Here is a 15,329-nt window from a genome sequence, read left to right as displayed (position 1 = left end):
GGAGAAAGGAAGGTCGATTTCAGATACCCCCAGCCCCGCCTCTTCCCCCGGCCCACTCAGCTTCCTCTCTACGAGGAACACTTTCACTTCCTGCTACTCCAGGCCTCGAGAGCAGGTAGGGGCCCCCAGGGGCCGAGCAGCTGGCATCGTCACTCCCCACGGCCTCCGTTTGGTATCGGGCAGCTGCCCCATCCCGCCCTGCCCAGCACCAGCCACCTCCTCCTCCCCGCTCGTGGTACCCAGGCGAGCATCTGCCTCCCTCCCCCGCCCTCCTGCCTGCTCTCTCCCCGAGAGGGCACCTGCTTTCTGTTCCCCCTTCCTAACACCCTGGGCTTTGGGTCAGTGAGCTGACCGATTTGTTCATCTGTTCATTATGCATCTCCTACACCCACCCCACGCAAGAATGGAAGCCCCCTTGAGTAGGGGCCTGGTCTGTCCATCACCCTTTTCCCGGGCACTGGCACCTAATTCTGGGCCTGTACTCAATAAATCCTTGTTGGATGGTGGAGGGATGCATGGACCCTCCCTTTCCGGACCCAGGTTTCCTACTCCTGGGACGGCTGCTGGGAAAATATGCAAAAATGCCCTCCTCAAGTGACAACCCGCTGTCAGACTGTGTACTTGTGGGGTCTGATGGATGGATGGACAGAGGGACAGACGTGTGAGAAAGCAGAGAGGAAAATGTCAATGGTGGAATCTAGGCAGCGGGGAAATGGATGACCTCTGCAAAATTCTTCCAGTTTTCCTGAATGTTTGAAAATTTTCATAATACAATGTTGGGGGAAATATCTGAGGGCCCCTCTGGCCTGGGAAGAGAGGAGGGGATGTTGTGTGACATGTGTCCTGGTTATGGAGTGCCCACTATGGCTGAGCCCTTTTCCAGGCACTGGGTTTCAGCAAGGGTAGTTATTCAGCTGATCCACATTTGTATGGCTGCTCCGGATGTTAAAATCTGAAATATTTCCCTACCACTTGGTAAATGGCTGTCATTTTTTTTTTTTTTTTTTTTTTTTTTGTGAGGAGATCAGCCCTGAGCTAACATCCGCCAATCCTCCTCTTTTTTTTTGCTGAGGAAGACGGCCCTGGGCTAACATCTGTGCCCATCTTCCTCCACTTTATATGGGACGCCGCCACAGCATGGCTTACCAAGCAGTGCGTCGGTGCGCGCCCGGGATCCGAACCAGCGAACCCCGGGCCGCCGCAGCGGAGCGCGCGCACTGAACCGCTTGCGCCACCGGGCCGGCCCCAATGGCTGTCATTTTGAGTCCCCTCCCCCCGCCCCAAGACACACTGGCCTCCTTCCTGGGATCCCCAGATGTTAGCACCATCCAGCCACTAAAGAATTAACACCTGCCACAGCAAGGGGTCTTGGGTCCATTCTGATTGGTCAGGGCTCTGCCATATTGGTTGTAAATATTTTGAATATTACTCCTGGGCTGGAGCAGCCTTAAGCCTTATCTTTCTTCCCTCCAGAGGCCTGACCATGGCTCGCTGGCCTCCCGCATCCTGAGGATGGCCTGGCCAGAGGACAAGGCCTTAGCAGGCCCCACCGACGGGAAGAGGTGAGGGCTGCTGGGGCTGAGATGTCCATCTCCTGTCCCTGGATTCAGAGCTCCTTCCACCTAATGCCTGCCCCCCACAGGACCCTGAGCCCTATCTCTGACCTTTGCCCTTGGGCTGTCCCTTCCTGCACCTTTGACCCCACCTCAGTTTCCACCCGCCCACCACTGACCCCTGGTCTCCTGGACCCTGCATGTCCCAGACTGGTCCCATCACAGACAAATGGAGCAGGCGAGATCACCTTAGGGGTTCTCAGGACCCCAGAGCCACTCCTTCGCCTGCAGAGGACATGGGGGGTGTGGCAGATCCCAGAGCTGGATGCCCAGGATGCAGAAGCCGTTCTGGAGCTGTGGCCACCAGGGGTGAGTACTCACAGCTGGGGACCCTCCCCGACCCTCCCCATGACACTCTGGATCAGTCAGGACTCTGCTGGTTGCTAGTGACAAACACAATACAAACCAGGCAGACCAAAAAGTCTACTTATTGATTCAAATAACTGAAAAACCCAGAAGTAAAAGTAATTTCAGGAATGTGTGGATCCTGAGCATCAGACTACTTATAAATTTCTCTTCATTCCCTTGCTTGCCATTGTTTTAAACTGTGGGGATTCTGAAGGTTTTGGGCTGCAAGTAACAAGCTCTGATTCTATAGTAGCTTAGATAAATAGGCGTGTATCTTTCTAACATAAACAGAAAGGCCGCTGCTGGCTCTAGTTCAGCAGCTTGGGTGACATCAAGGCCAGCTTCTCTGCAATTCTCTTGGACGTCCCTCATGGTCACCCAGTGGCTGCCCCAGCTCCAACCACACATGTGCATTCCAGGCAGGAGGAAGGGAAGAAAGGAGGCACCAATTGCATCTGTTTCTTTTACCAGGAAAAAAAAAAAAAAGCCTTCACAATTGATTCAGAATATATGGAAGGGGCCCAGGTAGCAATATTTTTAAAAGCGCATCTGGAATTATACAGCCAGAGGTGAGAAGCTCTGCCTACATCAATCATTATCCATCTTCTGTGGCTGGGCATATTAATGCCCTGAACTGAGCTGGAGTTTTGCAAGGAACAGGGGATACATTTGGATAAGTTAACTAACAGGTCTACCACGGCTTCCTCCTCAGGGGGAGCTCTCTCCTCGTGGTGGCAGAGATGGTTGGTCCCAGCTTAGGGCAACATCTCACCAGCTTAGCAACCCCAGTGTAAAAAGAGGCCTCCTTCCAAAGAGATCCAGCAAAAATCCTGTGGAAGGTTTCCATTGGCTGAGCTTGGTTCACATGCCCATCTCTGAGCCAATCACAGTGGTCAGAGAGCACTGTCATCCTATTGGCTAGGTCAGGTCATGGACCCACCCCTAGGGCTTGGGGGGAGTTAGTCCCACCCACAGGGGCTGAGAACAGGGTTTCTCTAAAAGAAATTTGGGGTTTGGAACCCAAAATAAGGGAAACGGATGCTAGGCAGGCAAAAGCATCTACACAAATCCTCTTCAAGCTGACCTTTGCCTCCATCCCCCAGAGTTTCCTGGTCACAGGACATGACTCCAGCCAGGTCCTGGTGTTGAGGACAGGACCTTCACGAGGGGAAGTCAACACCTACCAGATCCGGAAGCTTCCTGGAGGTGAGGAGCCTACCCCGGGGTTTCCAGGCCACAGCAAATTTATCACCAAGAATGATCAGTTTTACTTCCAACATATCTCTTGAATCTTCCCAATTCTCTCTGCCTCCATCACTCTAGTCTGAGCCACCGTCACCTCCTGGCCAGACAATTGCATAGCTTCTTCTCTGGTCTCCCTGCTCCTACTCTTTCCTTCCTGCAATCCCTTCTGAGCACGGCAGCCAAAGTGGTATTTTCACACATCAATCAGATGTTATATACTCCTGCCCCAAAACCTGCAAAGAACATGCAACATGCTTATATAAAATTTTAAACTCCAGCATCATAAGGTGCTGTGTGATTGGTCCCTGCCCACCTCCCCATCGACAGCCCCTCATTCACTCTGCCCCAGCCACACTGTCCTCTTCCCTCTTCCTTGAGCATGCTAAATGTGTCCCAGCTTCAAAGCCTCTGCATTTGTTCTCCCTGCATGAATGCCCCTCCTTGAATGGTTGGTTTGGTTTCCATCCTTCAGGCATCTGTGACCACCACAGCTCAGATAGCCCCTACTGACTTTCAATCGCTCCATTTCTTCCATAGCACTCAGTATAATGTACACATACCTTTATTTGTTTACTCATTTATTTTCTGTCTCCTTCCAGTAAAAGGTAAGCTATAGGAAGGCAGTGAATGTGTCTGCCTTTTGACAACTGCATCCCCAGTGCCTAGAGATGAATCGGGGCTCAATAAATATTTGTCTAATAAATGAATCCTATTTGGTGGCATAAGTGGGATGCAAGTATAAAGACACAAGAACAAATGGGGACTCTAAGAGGTAGAAATTTTCCTGTTCTGAAGGTTCTTAGGGGGATGGCTGGACTGGGGAAGAGAGTCCCAGGAAAGAGAAGGCGGCCACCCCTCAGGTTTCCTAATTTGTCCCTCCTGGCCCCCTCCCCCAGGTGTGTCTCTGGAATCCTCTAACCTCTGCATGCCGGACCTGCTCCATCTCCTGGCCTTCCTATCAGCCAGCAGGTACAGGTCACCCATCAAAAGGGCTAAGGGGACTCCTTCCCTAAGACACCCCACCCACATCGTGGCTCCCCCTGTATCTTTTCTCAGGGATGTTTTGCCCAGAACACTGCTCTTGCCTCCTCCCACTCTAGGGCCTGGAAACAAACACACAGGTGAGGCATGGTTCTCCAAGAGAGGGAGAGGCCAACTTTCCAGCCTCCTTGGCCCAGGAGGATGGCACTTGCGGGACCAGACTATTGGGCTTGAGGCAGGATAGGGATGGGGGTCTGAGAGAGCTGGGGAGGCTTGACTCCTGGGCCTGAGCGAGGAGGGGCCTGGGACCAAGCCTCAGCTCCTCCAGTAATAAGGCTGGGAATTAAGTGTCCTGGTGGCCTGAAGGAACCAGGGCTGGCCCCTCGGGCATCTGGGACACCTCACTTTCTGCTGGCCCTCAGATCCTCTGCAGACTGGCAGCATCCAGCTCAACACCTCAGGGAGGGTGCTCTCTCTGGTGAACAAGCTCTACCTGGAAACCCACGGAGGATGGAGGATGGACCAGATTCCCTCGGAGACACCTCCAGAGGCTGCAGAGAAACACAGTCCAGGTCAGCTGGGCAGGGCCCTGGGCCCCTGAGGGATGAGGGAGCTGCTGCTGCTGTTCTGTGGGTCCAACCCTCTCCCCACATCCAGCCCCCAGGAACCCCACCCCTCACCGAGTCTCCTGGGTGGAAGGCCCACTCAGCCCGGAAGTACAGCATCCTGGGCCAGCTCTGACCGTCCTGGTGGAGGAGAAGGAGGAGGAAGCGGAGGAGGAGGAGGAGGAGGACGAAGAGGATGACTACAAAGAGGAAGAGGAAGGACCTGAGGATGTGCTCACCCGGCACATCCGGGCTCTGGCCAGGGCCCGGAGCAGCTATGTGGCCAGGCAATTCCGGGTCCTTCGTGCACGCCTCACCTCGGATACTAGGGGCCCCCACAGGCCTGGGGACCCGGCCACAGAGCTGCTCCAGGATGTGCGGCACCTCCTTATGGACCTCCAGGAGCACTTAGCCAAGGACCCGGATGTCAGGGCTGTCTTTGGAAGCAGGGGGCCTGGGGTCGCCCATAAGGACGAGGATCTCGGTAATGAAGAGGACTGGGAGGGAACTTACGGCCACTCCCTGAAGCCCCACAGGTTCACATGTGCCATCTCCTGGCCCTACATACATGTTCACACCCAACTTCATTCTCTCCCCCCATGTGCACACACACGCCCTTTCCTACACAGAGTAGTAACACCTGTTCTGTTCCCCACTGATCTATCTCACACGTGTGTGACAGCCATGCTCCCTCTCCCGCTCGCGTATTCACACCCAGGCTCCCTCTTCCACACGTGTTCACACCCACGTCTACACTTGTGGGCGGCCAGAAGCTAGGGAGGGGTGGCGGTCAGCCAGGTTGGGTCTGCGGAGCGAGTGGGTGGGCGTGGGTCGGCGTGGCGACCCTTCCCTCACCCACCCCAACCCCTCGCAGGCCCCGCGGTGGAGGCGGCCTTGTGCCGGGCGGTGCTGGCGCCGCTGAAGCCTGCTCTGTGGACGCGACTGCGCACGCTCCGAGCCCCGGAGCTGCGGCGACTGCAGCGGCGACAAATAGCCCTGCGGGAGGGGGCGGGGCCTCCGGGCGCGCAGGGGGCGGGGCCTGGGGGACCGAGCCCCGCCCCGGCCTCCTCCCTGCGGAGCCGCATCCACACGCGCCTGGAGTATTTCCATGCCGCCTGCTCCCCACGCCGCAAGGTGGCGCTGCTGCTGGCGATGTGCAGTGACATCTACGCCAGCTTGGCTCAGGGTGAGAACCAAGGTAAAGGCGGCGTCTACGTCTACCTGGATGTGGAGTGGCTTGAGGGTGGCCGGAGCCAAGTAGGAGGCGCCTGTGCACGCACGTCGAGGGGAGAGGGTGGCATGCTCTAGTGCGAGGCGTCTACGCGGGCCTGGGGATCTGGAATGAGGCATCTGCATGCGCACCAAGGTGAAGGGCAGCCAGCGCGTGCGGTTCTGGGGATCGGATGGAAGGTGTCCGCACGCCCCCATCCACTTCAGAGCCTGTCCTCCGGCTCCCCCAGAGCCCCTGGGGGCCGACGCCTTCCTGCCGGCGCTGACGGAGGAGCTGATCTGGAGTCCGCACATTGGGGAGACGCAGCTGGACGTGGAGTTTCTTATGGAGCTCTTGGATCCGGATGAACTACGGGGAGAAGGTGAGCCCCCATCCCCAGGGCGCCGGGACCCAACAGGGGGCGCCCCAAACAGCCTCGCCCTGCAGCAGCAGGGAAGGGGGACCTGGGGCGACCAGGGGAGCCGAGAGAGCTGCGCTGACCCCCGTCTTGCCCTTAGCCGGCTACTACCTCACCACGTGGTTTGGGGCCCTGCACCACATTGCCCACTACCAGCCCGACGCGGGCCGCGCGCCCCAGGGGCTCAGCTCCGAGGCCCGCGCCTCCCTGCGCCAGTGGCACAGCCGGAGGACGCTGCACCGCCAGGCCGGCGCCGGAGCACAGGTGACCGCGCGCCGACCGCGGGTGGAGGGGAGGGCTGGACCTGTTCCCTTTCTGACCCGGGCCTCTCCCTACAGACCGACCTGCCCTTTGAGGAACCGTGGGCGATAGAGACTGTGCGGTGAGATCAGTGATGATTAGGGCCCTCGAGCCCTCCTGCTGCTCAAGCAAGATGCGAGAGGCACCTGGGACAGCACGGACTTCTGCCCCCTGTCGTTTAGGGACAGCAAGGGGGAGGGCCTCCCAGGAAAAGGGAGCAGGCCCACCTCTGGACCTTTGCATTGGCTGTTCCTACTTCCTGCAGTGCCGTTCCCTAACATCCACACTGCTCCTTCCCTCCCTTCCTTCAGGTTTTAAGGCAGATGTCACCTTCTCAGTGAGGCTCGTCCAGGCACCCTTGCCTAAAAATGCACCTCCTCATGTCTGACCCTCCCAAAGATGTCCACCTCCTAATCCCCAGAGTCTGTGAATATCTCACCTTATATGGTAAAAGGGACTACATGTGTGATGAAGTTAAGGATCATGAGATGGGGAGATTATCCTGGATTCTGTGGGTCCAATCACAAGGGTCCTTATGAGAGAGAGGCAAGAGGGTCAGAGTCAGGGAGAGGGATGTGAGGATGTGAGCAGAGGTCGGAGTGACCACCAGGAACCGAAGAATGCAGACACCCTCTGAAAACACAAGGAATGGATTTTCCCCTGGAAACTCCAGAAGGAACTCAGAGAAAGTTCCAGAAGGAACTTTGATTTTTAGGCCCTTAAGACCTATTTTGGACTTCTGACCTTTAAAACTGCAAGATAATAAATTTGCGTTTTTTTAAACCACCAAGGTTGTGGTCGTTTGTTACAGCAGCCACAGGAAATTAATACACTCCCTTACTCTGACCTTTATTTTTTTCCATAGAAGCTATCACTCCCCCACATACCATATAATATACTTATTTATTGTGTTAATTATCCATAGTCTTCTCCCTCCCCTTAGAACAGCACTGTCCAGTAGAAATACAATATAAGCTACACATGTAATTCTAAATATTCTAGTAGCTACATTAAAAGAAAACTAAAAAGAAACAAGTGAAATTAACTTTAATAACATATTTGGTTTAACCCAATATATCCCAAATATTATCACTTCAACGTGTAATCGAGATTAAAAAATTACTGAGATATTTAACATTATTTGTGTGTGTGCTACATATTCAAAATTGAGCGTGTATTTTACACTTCAGCAAATCTAAACTTGGACTAGCCACATTTCAAGGGCTCAGTAGCCACACAGGGTTCGTAGCTACCATTTTGGATGATGCAGCCTTAGAATGTCTGCTCCCAGAGGCTAGGGATCTCTGTCTTGTTCATAGCTGTATCCTCAGAGCCTAGGCAAATGTCTGGCACATGGTAGGTATTCAATAAATGCTTGCTGACTGATTCAATGAGCAAAGTTTCTGTGGTGAGCTGAAAATGGCTCCCCAAAAGATATCCACATCCTAATCTCTGGAACCCCAGAATGTTACCTTATTTGGAAAAGAGTCTTTGCAGTTGTTATTAAATTAAGTATCTTAAAAGGGGGAGATTATCCTGGATTATCCAAGTGCACTCTAAATGCAATCACATGTATCCTTATAAAAGGAAGGCAGAGGGAGATTTGACACAAACAGGAGAAGGTGATGTGCAGACAGAGCAGAGAGATTTGAAGGTGCGGGCCTTGAAGACTGAGGGGATGCAGACGCAAGCCGAGGAGTGCTGGCAGCCCCCAGAAGCTGGGAGAGGCAAGGAACAGACTCTCCCCTAGAGCCTCCAGAGGGGGTGGGTCCCTGCTGACACCTTGATTTCTACCCAGTGATACTGATTTCGGACTTCTGGCCTCCAGAACCTTGAGAGAATAAATTTCTGTTGTTGAAGCCAAAGTTGTGGTCATTTGTTACCGCAGCCAGAGGAAACGAATGCAGTTTCTCAGCACTGGGCCTGGGCTCGGACCAACACCACTCTTCTGTCAGTGGCCACGCTGTGGCGGCGGCCCACATTAAAAAAAAAAAAAAAAAAGAACTGAGGAGGCAGCCGGACCCCAGGAGATGTGAGGGGATCATCTCCTTCAAGAAAGAGCCAATTTCCAGGGCAAGCAGGATGCCAAGAATTTCATCATATATATTTTGTGTGTATGTATGTATATATATACGTATGTATTTTTAATTTATTTTTAAATTGTAATAAAAAACATAACATAAAGTAAACTTTACTCTCAACTATCTTTACGTGTACAGTTCAGTAACATTAACTATGTTCACATTGTTGCGTGACAGATCTCCGGAACTTTTTCGTCTTGTAAATCTGAAACTATACCCATCGAACAGAACTACCATTCTACTTTCTGTTTCTATGACTTTGACAACTCCAGATATCTCATATAAGTGAAATCATAGTTCTATTTGTCTCTTGGTCAACTGGCTTATTTCACTAAGCATAATGTCCTCAAGCTTCATCGTGTTGTAGCGTGTGACAGAATTTCCATCTTTTTGAAGACTGAATAATGCTCCACTGTCTGTATATACCACATTTTGTTTTCCAGTTGTCCCTCTATGGGCATTTGGGCTGCTCCCATCTCTTGGCTATTGTGAATAACGCTGCAGTGAAAAAGGGGCTGCAGATATCTTTTCTAGATCCTGATTTCATCTCTTTTGGATAGATACACAGAAGTAGAATGGCCAGTTTGTATGGTAATTCTATGTTTAATTTTTTGAGGAAGCTGTAAACTGTTTTCCATAGCAGCAGCACCATTTTACATTCCCACCGACCATGCACAAGGGTTCTGATTTCTCCACATCCTCACCAACACTTACTTTCTGCTTTTTTGATAGTAGCCATCCTAATGGGTCTGAGGTGACATGCCCATTGTTGTTTTGATTTGCATTTCTCTAATGATTCGTGATGTTGAGCATCTTTTCATATGCTTGTTGGCCATTCGTAGATCATCTTTGGAGAAATGTCTACTCAAGTCCTTTGCCCATTTTTAAATTGGGTTATTTGGGTTTTTTGTTGTTGTTGAGTTGAAGGAGTTCGTTATATTCTGGATGAGTATGTCTGGAGGACAGTCCCACTTTCTGGATTCGTCTGGTGTTTCCTCATGGTTAGATTCCAGGCCTGCAGATAAGGGACAAATACTCCAGAGGGGACACTGTGTCTCTCTCAGGACATCCCATCAGGGGCCCCATGATCAGCGATGCTAACTCTGCCCATCGAGTTAAGGAGTACATTAGTTTGATCGGGCTGCCATGGCAGAATGCCACAGACTGGTGGTTAAAGAACAGAAATCCGTTTTCTCACAGCTCTGGAGGCTGGAAGTCTGAGATCAAGGTGTCGGCAGGGGTGATTTCATTCTGAGGCCTCTCTCCTCAGCTTGTAGATGGACCTTTTCCCCCTTCGTCTTCACATGGTCTTCCCTCCGTGCGTCGGTGTCCTAATCTCTTCTTATAAGGACACCACCCATCATGCCTTAGGGCCCACCCCTCTGACCTCATTTTAACTTAATTACTTCTTTAAAGGCCCTTTCTCCAAATACACTCACATTCTAAGGTACTAGGGGCTAGGACTTCAACATACAAATTTTGGGGGGAACATAATTCAGCCCATAACAGGCAGTGACTACCAGATCTCTCCCCCTTTGAATTATGATGTCATCTGTGGGTGGCACCTTGAGACCCTGTGAACAACCTGTCCCCCAACGAGCTGTCACCCCACGCTTTCAGCACCTCCTCTGGATCCTTCCTGAATCATCGGATTTATTTGCGCTATTAGATTCTATTTAGGGCAGTTGACACTGGTTTTCCACTTCCTGCAGTGAAATAACACTTCCTGTTTAAATAAATGTGTTAAATAAATAAAAAAAAAACAGTGAGTTGATTTAAAGCACACTACTAAGTAGCTAAGTGTACTGGTGAGGTGTAGATATGCGACAAAGTGTGGGAAAGTGAGACTCCAACGGCAGATGTTCGGGGTAGCACTGGCTTATGGCTCGGGGACACAGTCGGCCTCTTGTTCACTCTGGCGCTCTGGGCTTTGTGCTGGACGCCTCCTCTTGGGCTCCTACTCCCATAGTGTCCCAAACTGGCCACAGCATCTCCCCCAAACCTGCTCTTCCTTCTAGTCTCTTTCTCGGGGGGCCCTCACGATCCCTTAGTCCTAGGCCAGAGCCCTGAGCCTCATCCCAGGCACCTCCCTCTCCCCACTCCCTCCCGCCCCATCCTCCCCTTCACGGCCACATCCCGGTCCAGCCCCAGCCTCCCGCGCTCCTCCTGGCTCCCAGTCCTGGGGATGCCCTCCAATCCCCACCCACATGGTAGCCAGAAGGATATTTTAAAAATAGATCATAGGTCCACCTCTCAGGCCAGAACTTAGGTTTGCAAGAAACATAATTTTATTTTCTACTTTTTGATATCTAAGTTGAGCCCTTGTCCCACCATAATGGGAAGAAATTTTAACCTGGGAGGAAAATTTAATCCTTTTTAACACCACAAGCCCCCCACCTCCCCCTGGTTTGTCATAGGTCCTGTTCACAGAAGTCACCTGGAGACAACTCACCCTGCTGATCTTGAGGCCTCTTCTCATCTGCAGCTCCACTGTTTTCCGAGGTTAGAGGTCACATGGCTCCCTCTCGCTCCAGGTCAAAGCCTGAGTCCTTCCCGGGGCCCTCGAGGCCCACGAGGCCCCACACGACCTGCCAGACTCTCATGTCCTCTCACTCACCTGCTCCAGCCTCCCGGGCCTCCTCACTGTTCCCCACACTTGCCAGGTACCTGCCCACCGCAGGGCCTTTGTTTGGCTTTCCTCTGCCTGGGGCATCTTCCCCAGATGCGTGCATGTCTGACTCCTTTGCCTCTTGCAGAGTTTTGCTCAAGTGTCACCCTCTCTATGACCTCCTGAAAAGTATCACCTCCCTTCCTGTTTTATTTTTAATCTGCTACTATATATCAATGGTTCGCAGCAGCAACTTGTTAAAAATGCAAATTCTAGAAATAAACCCTCACGTGTATGGTCAAATGATTTTCGGTAAGGGTGCCCAGGTCATTCAATGGGGAAAGGACAATCTTTTCAACAAATGGTGTTGGGAAAACTGGATGGATATCCATGTGCAAAAGAATGAAGTTGGACCCTTATTTAACACCATATACAAAAATTACCCTAAAATGGATCAAAGACCTAAATTTAAGAACTAAAACTAAAACTCTTAGAAGAAAGGATAGGGGAAAGCTTCACGACATTGGATTCGGCAATGATTTCTTAGATATTATACCAAAAGAATAGGCAACAGAAGAAAAGATAAATTAGACTACATCAAAATTCAAAACTTCTGTGCATCAAAGGAAACAACCAACACAGTGAAAAGGCAATCCGTGGAATGGGAGAAAATATTTGCAAATCATAAGGGGTTAATATACAGAATACATATAGAATTCCTAAAATTCAGCAACAACAACAAAAAAACCCAACACAATTTACAAACGGGCAAAGGACTTAAATAGATATTTCCCCGAAGAAGATACACAAATGGCTAATAATACTAAACATCGTTAGTCATTAGTGAAATGCAAATCAAAACCACAGTGAGCCACCAGTTCTTGCCTGTTGAGGAACGCCGTATGTTTTGCCTGTTTTTTCTCTGGCTCCCCCCACCGTAGAAAATAGCTAATGCTTAGTGGCTTGCATGCCTGTTGGAAGAGGTAATCAAGAGGATGTGACCGCTCATTGACCCGTGAGCTGGACCCGGGCCATCAGAGGCTCCTCAGCCCCTCCCCTGTGCTTGGAATGTACTTCTGCCCACCTTTCCCACGGTGGGAGCTGTTCCAAGGACACAGCCTTGAGAGAGTAAGGTGCTGTTGAGACCATCTGGATGGTACGTGTGACTGAGCCCAGTTAAGTCTCTATATAAAGTTTTAAGATTCCAGTGGGTGGGTGCAGAGATCTACTTATCTTGTGGTTGCCCAAGATAAGCCTCCTAAGTAAGTTCTCCTGCTTATTAAACCTGCCACCTACCAATCCGGAGAGGTCTGCCTCTTTCATCCGTCTCTCCTTGCCCTTTGTGTACAGGGGCCAATTTATGAACCAACACTTGGCAAGCCAGCCTGGAGACCAAAGAAATGGACCTTGGGAAAGAGCCATCTGCATAGGAAATCCTAAGCTGGCCATCGACCTCCACGTAGGGAGGAGTTCCTGTATGTTAGATGCTTGTGGACTACCACGAGAGTACAGGGATACCCCCAAATGCCGGCTGGTCTAATGCGCTTGTTTGAGGAACTGTGCATAGCGCACTGCAGCCAAGAAGGGACGCGAAAGGCTGCTGCAGGGCTGGCCTCTACTGTGGGCGGTTCAGCTGGCCACTGGTTCCCAACTAGAGGCTGAAACTTAAGCTAGAAAGTTAGAAGAAGAGCTGAAGTTAGAGAAGGACACGTGGTTGTTCACTACTCTGCTGGGCTCAGGGCTGGCAGACAAGATGGGAGAGCAGAATAGTAAGTGGAGACCTCACTGTGCCATTTGGCAAAGCTAGGAGTGTGCAAGCTGCCACAGATTAAGATCTGAGCACTTGAGGCCGGCACTGTGGCTTAGCGGTTAAGTGCACGCGCTCCGCTACTGGCGGCCCGGGTTCGGATCCCGGGCGCGCACCAACCCACCGCTTCTCCGGCCATGCTGGGGGCACGTCCCACATACAGCAACTAGAAGGATGTGCAACTGTGACATGCAACTATCTACTGGAGCTTTGGGGGGAAAAAAAAGGAGGAGGATTAGCAGTGGATGTTAGCTCAGAGCAGGTCTTCCTCAGCAAGAAGAGGAGGATTAGCATGGATGTTAGCTCAGGGCTGATCTTTCTCACAAAAAAAAAAAAAAAAAGATATGAGCACTTGTGACAAAGCCTGATTGAGACACTAAGAGGTAGAATTCCTGGGAGGACAGCAAAGGGGAGGATGTTGTGGTGATTGACAATGAAAGAGACAGAGTGCCCCATGCCATCCAACCCATAATACAAAGGAAAAATTTTAAATAGTAATTACCCTAGACTTTCAATAATGGAGAAATATACCCCAAAACTCCTAAGAGAAAACTTGCATTCTTTCTCTATCTCTTGAAGTTGTAAATCTTATCATGTCTTTGAAATGTAAACACTGCCAATGACTGCCTGAGACTGAAGGAAAAAAGGGGGGGAAGAGGCTTTTTAAAATACAAACTGCTAGGGCTGGCCCCGTGGAGTAGCAGTTAAGTGCGCGTGCTCCACTGCTGGTGGTCCGGGTTCGGATTCCAGGCGCGCACCGATGCACCGCTTGTCAGGCCATGCTGTGGCAGCGTCCCATATAAAGTGTAGGGAGATGGGCATGGATGTTAGCTCAGGGCCAGTCTTCCTCAGCCAAAGAAACAGGAGGATTGGCATGGATGTTAGCTCAGGGCTGATCTTCCTCAGAAAAAAAAACAAAAACAAAAAAACTGCTGAGGCTCACTTGCCCAAAATCCAGCCCACAGCCTCCAAAAGATTACTCGTCAAGGGCTAAAGTTCTGGAATGAAAGCTATGGGGTCTCTGTTTGTGTTGTCTGTACGTTTACGTGTGTCTGTGGATATATGTGACGTATATGTGATGTTTTTCTACTTCTGGGAGGTGTTGCTAAAATTAATTTGTAAAAGAGCTCTATTTAATTGGCTGAAAGAAAAATAAGTTTTAATATCAGTAGTGTATTTCTGTAAAACTGAAACTTAATTTTCTTTCATCTGGTAAAAGGACAAAGTTTTCTTGGACTATTGGTCTCTTCTTGATGGGATTGTGAAAAATTTTTCTTACCTTTTAAGGAATCTGCCTGGAAAACAAAGATTCTGTGTTTTATCAAAACAATTTCCTGTGCTTTATCTTGTCTTTATCAGGTCTTTGATTACTTAAGAAAACGGAGTCTTCTCTACTAAAAGAGCTAAGTTGTTTTTTTTTTTTTACAACTATGTAACTTTCTGTATTTGCCTTTGAAGTCTTTAATTGTCACTTTGGTTAAATGGATAACCAAGTATTGTTTCACAGTGACCCATGATCCTATCTAATCCCGGATTTTATAACATTTCGATATCTTTGACAAACTTCCCCATAATCATATTCTAAGTGAAATCTTGTTGACCTTCAACTAACTTTGGGATTTTCCAGAGGGCCCCTGGGACATCTCAAAAGATGTGTTCTCTCTCTTTATAAAAGAGAGATATTAAACTAATTAGGCTTATTTGATACATTAAATTACATGTGAAGCATTATCAAATAAGAATTGACGCTAAACTTTCTTTAGGGTATATTTGTATGAAATTCCTAAAAATCTGATATATCCTGGAATAATGTTATTAGTCATAATTTTAAAATGTATGTCACAGAAACAACCAAATTTCCTTGTAGATTGCATTATAATGAACTCTCACCAGATCTTCAACCGTAACCATTTTTAAGTCTTGAGTCATTTACAGACAGTTACTGTTTTACTCTGATGCTTTCCCAAAAGGGTTCCTGCAAAAGTGCTTCATTTTCAAGCACATTCATGGAAAGACTCTGACAAGCACAGGTTTCTGATAATTTGCCTTCATGTGGGAGGGGCAACAACGGGTCTTTCAAGTGCTTCCCCAAGGTTCCCTGCACAGCCCCACC

General features: G+C 50.0%; 1 protein-coding gene across 1 annotated transcript; it reads left to right on the top strand.

Annotated features, from left to right (window-relative positions):
• RINL (Ras and Rab interactor like) lies at window positions 1-7,721 on the top strand. The gene is made up of 12 exons (XM_058529266.1): window positions 1-115; window positions 1,474-1,562; window positions 1,763-1,922; window positions 3,065-3,167; window positions 4,103-4,175; window positions 4,263-4,327; window positions 4,610-4,759; window positions 4,845-5,276; window positions 5,667-5,990; window positions 6,253-6,384; window positions 6,521-6,684; window positions 6,759-7,721. The coding sequence occupies exons 2-12, from the start codon at window positions 1,513-1,515 to the stop codon at window positions 6,804-6,806; spliced, it is 1,701 nt and encodes a 566-aa protein (XP_058385249.1). The 5' UTR covers window positions 1-115; window positions 1,474-1,512; the 3' UTR covers window positions 6,807-7,721.
• The last annotated feature ends 7,608 nt before the right edge of the window (window positions 7,722-15,329 follow it).

Source organism: Diceros bicornis, chromosome 34 (genome assembly GCF_020826845.1).
Source record: "Diceros bicornis minor isolate mBicDic1 chromosome 34, mDicBic1.mat.cur, whole genome shotgun sequence".
NCBI classification, from domain to species: Eukaryota; Metazoa; Chordata; class Mammalia; order Perissodactyla; family Rhinocerotidae; genus Diceros; species Diceros bicornis.
This window is presented reverse-complemented; position numbering and strand designations above follow the sequence as displayed.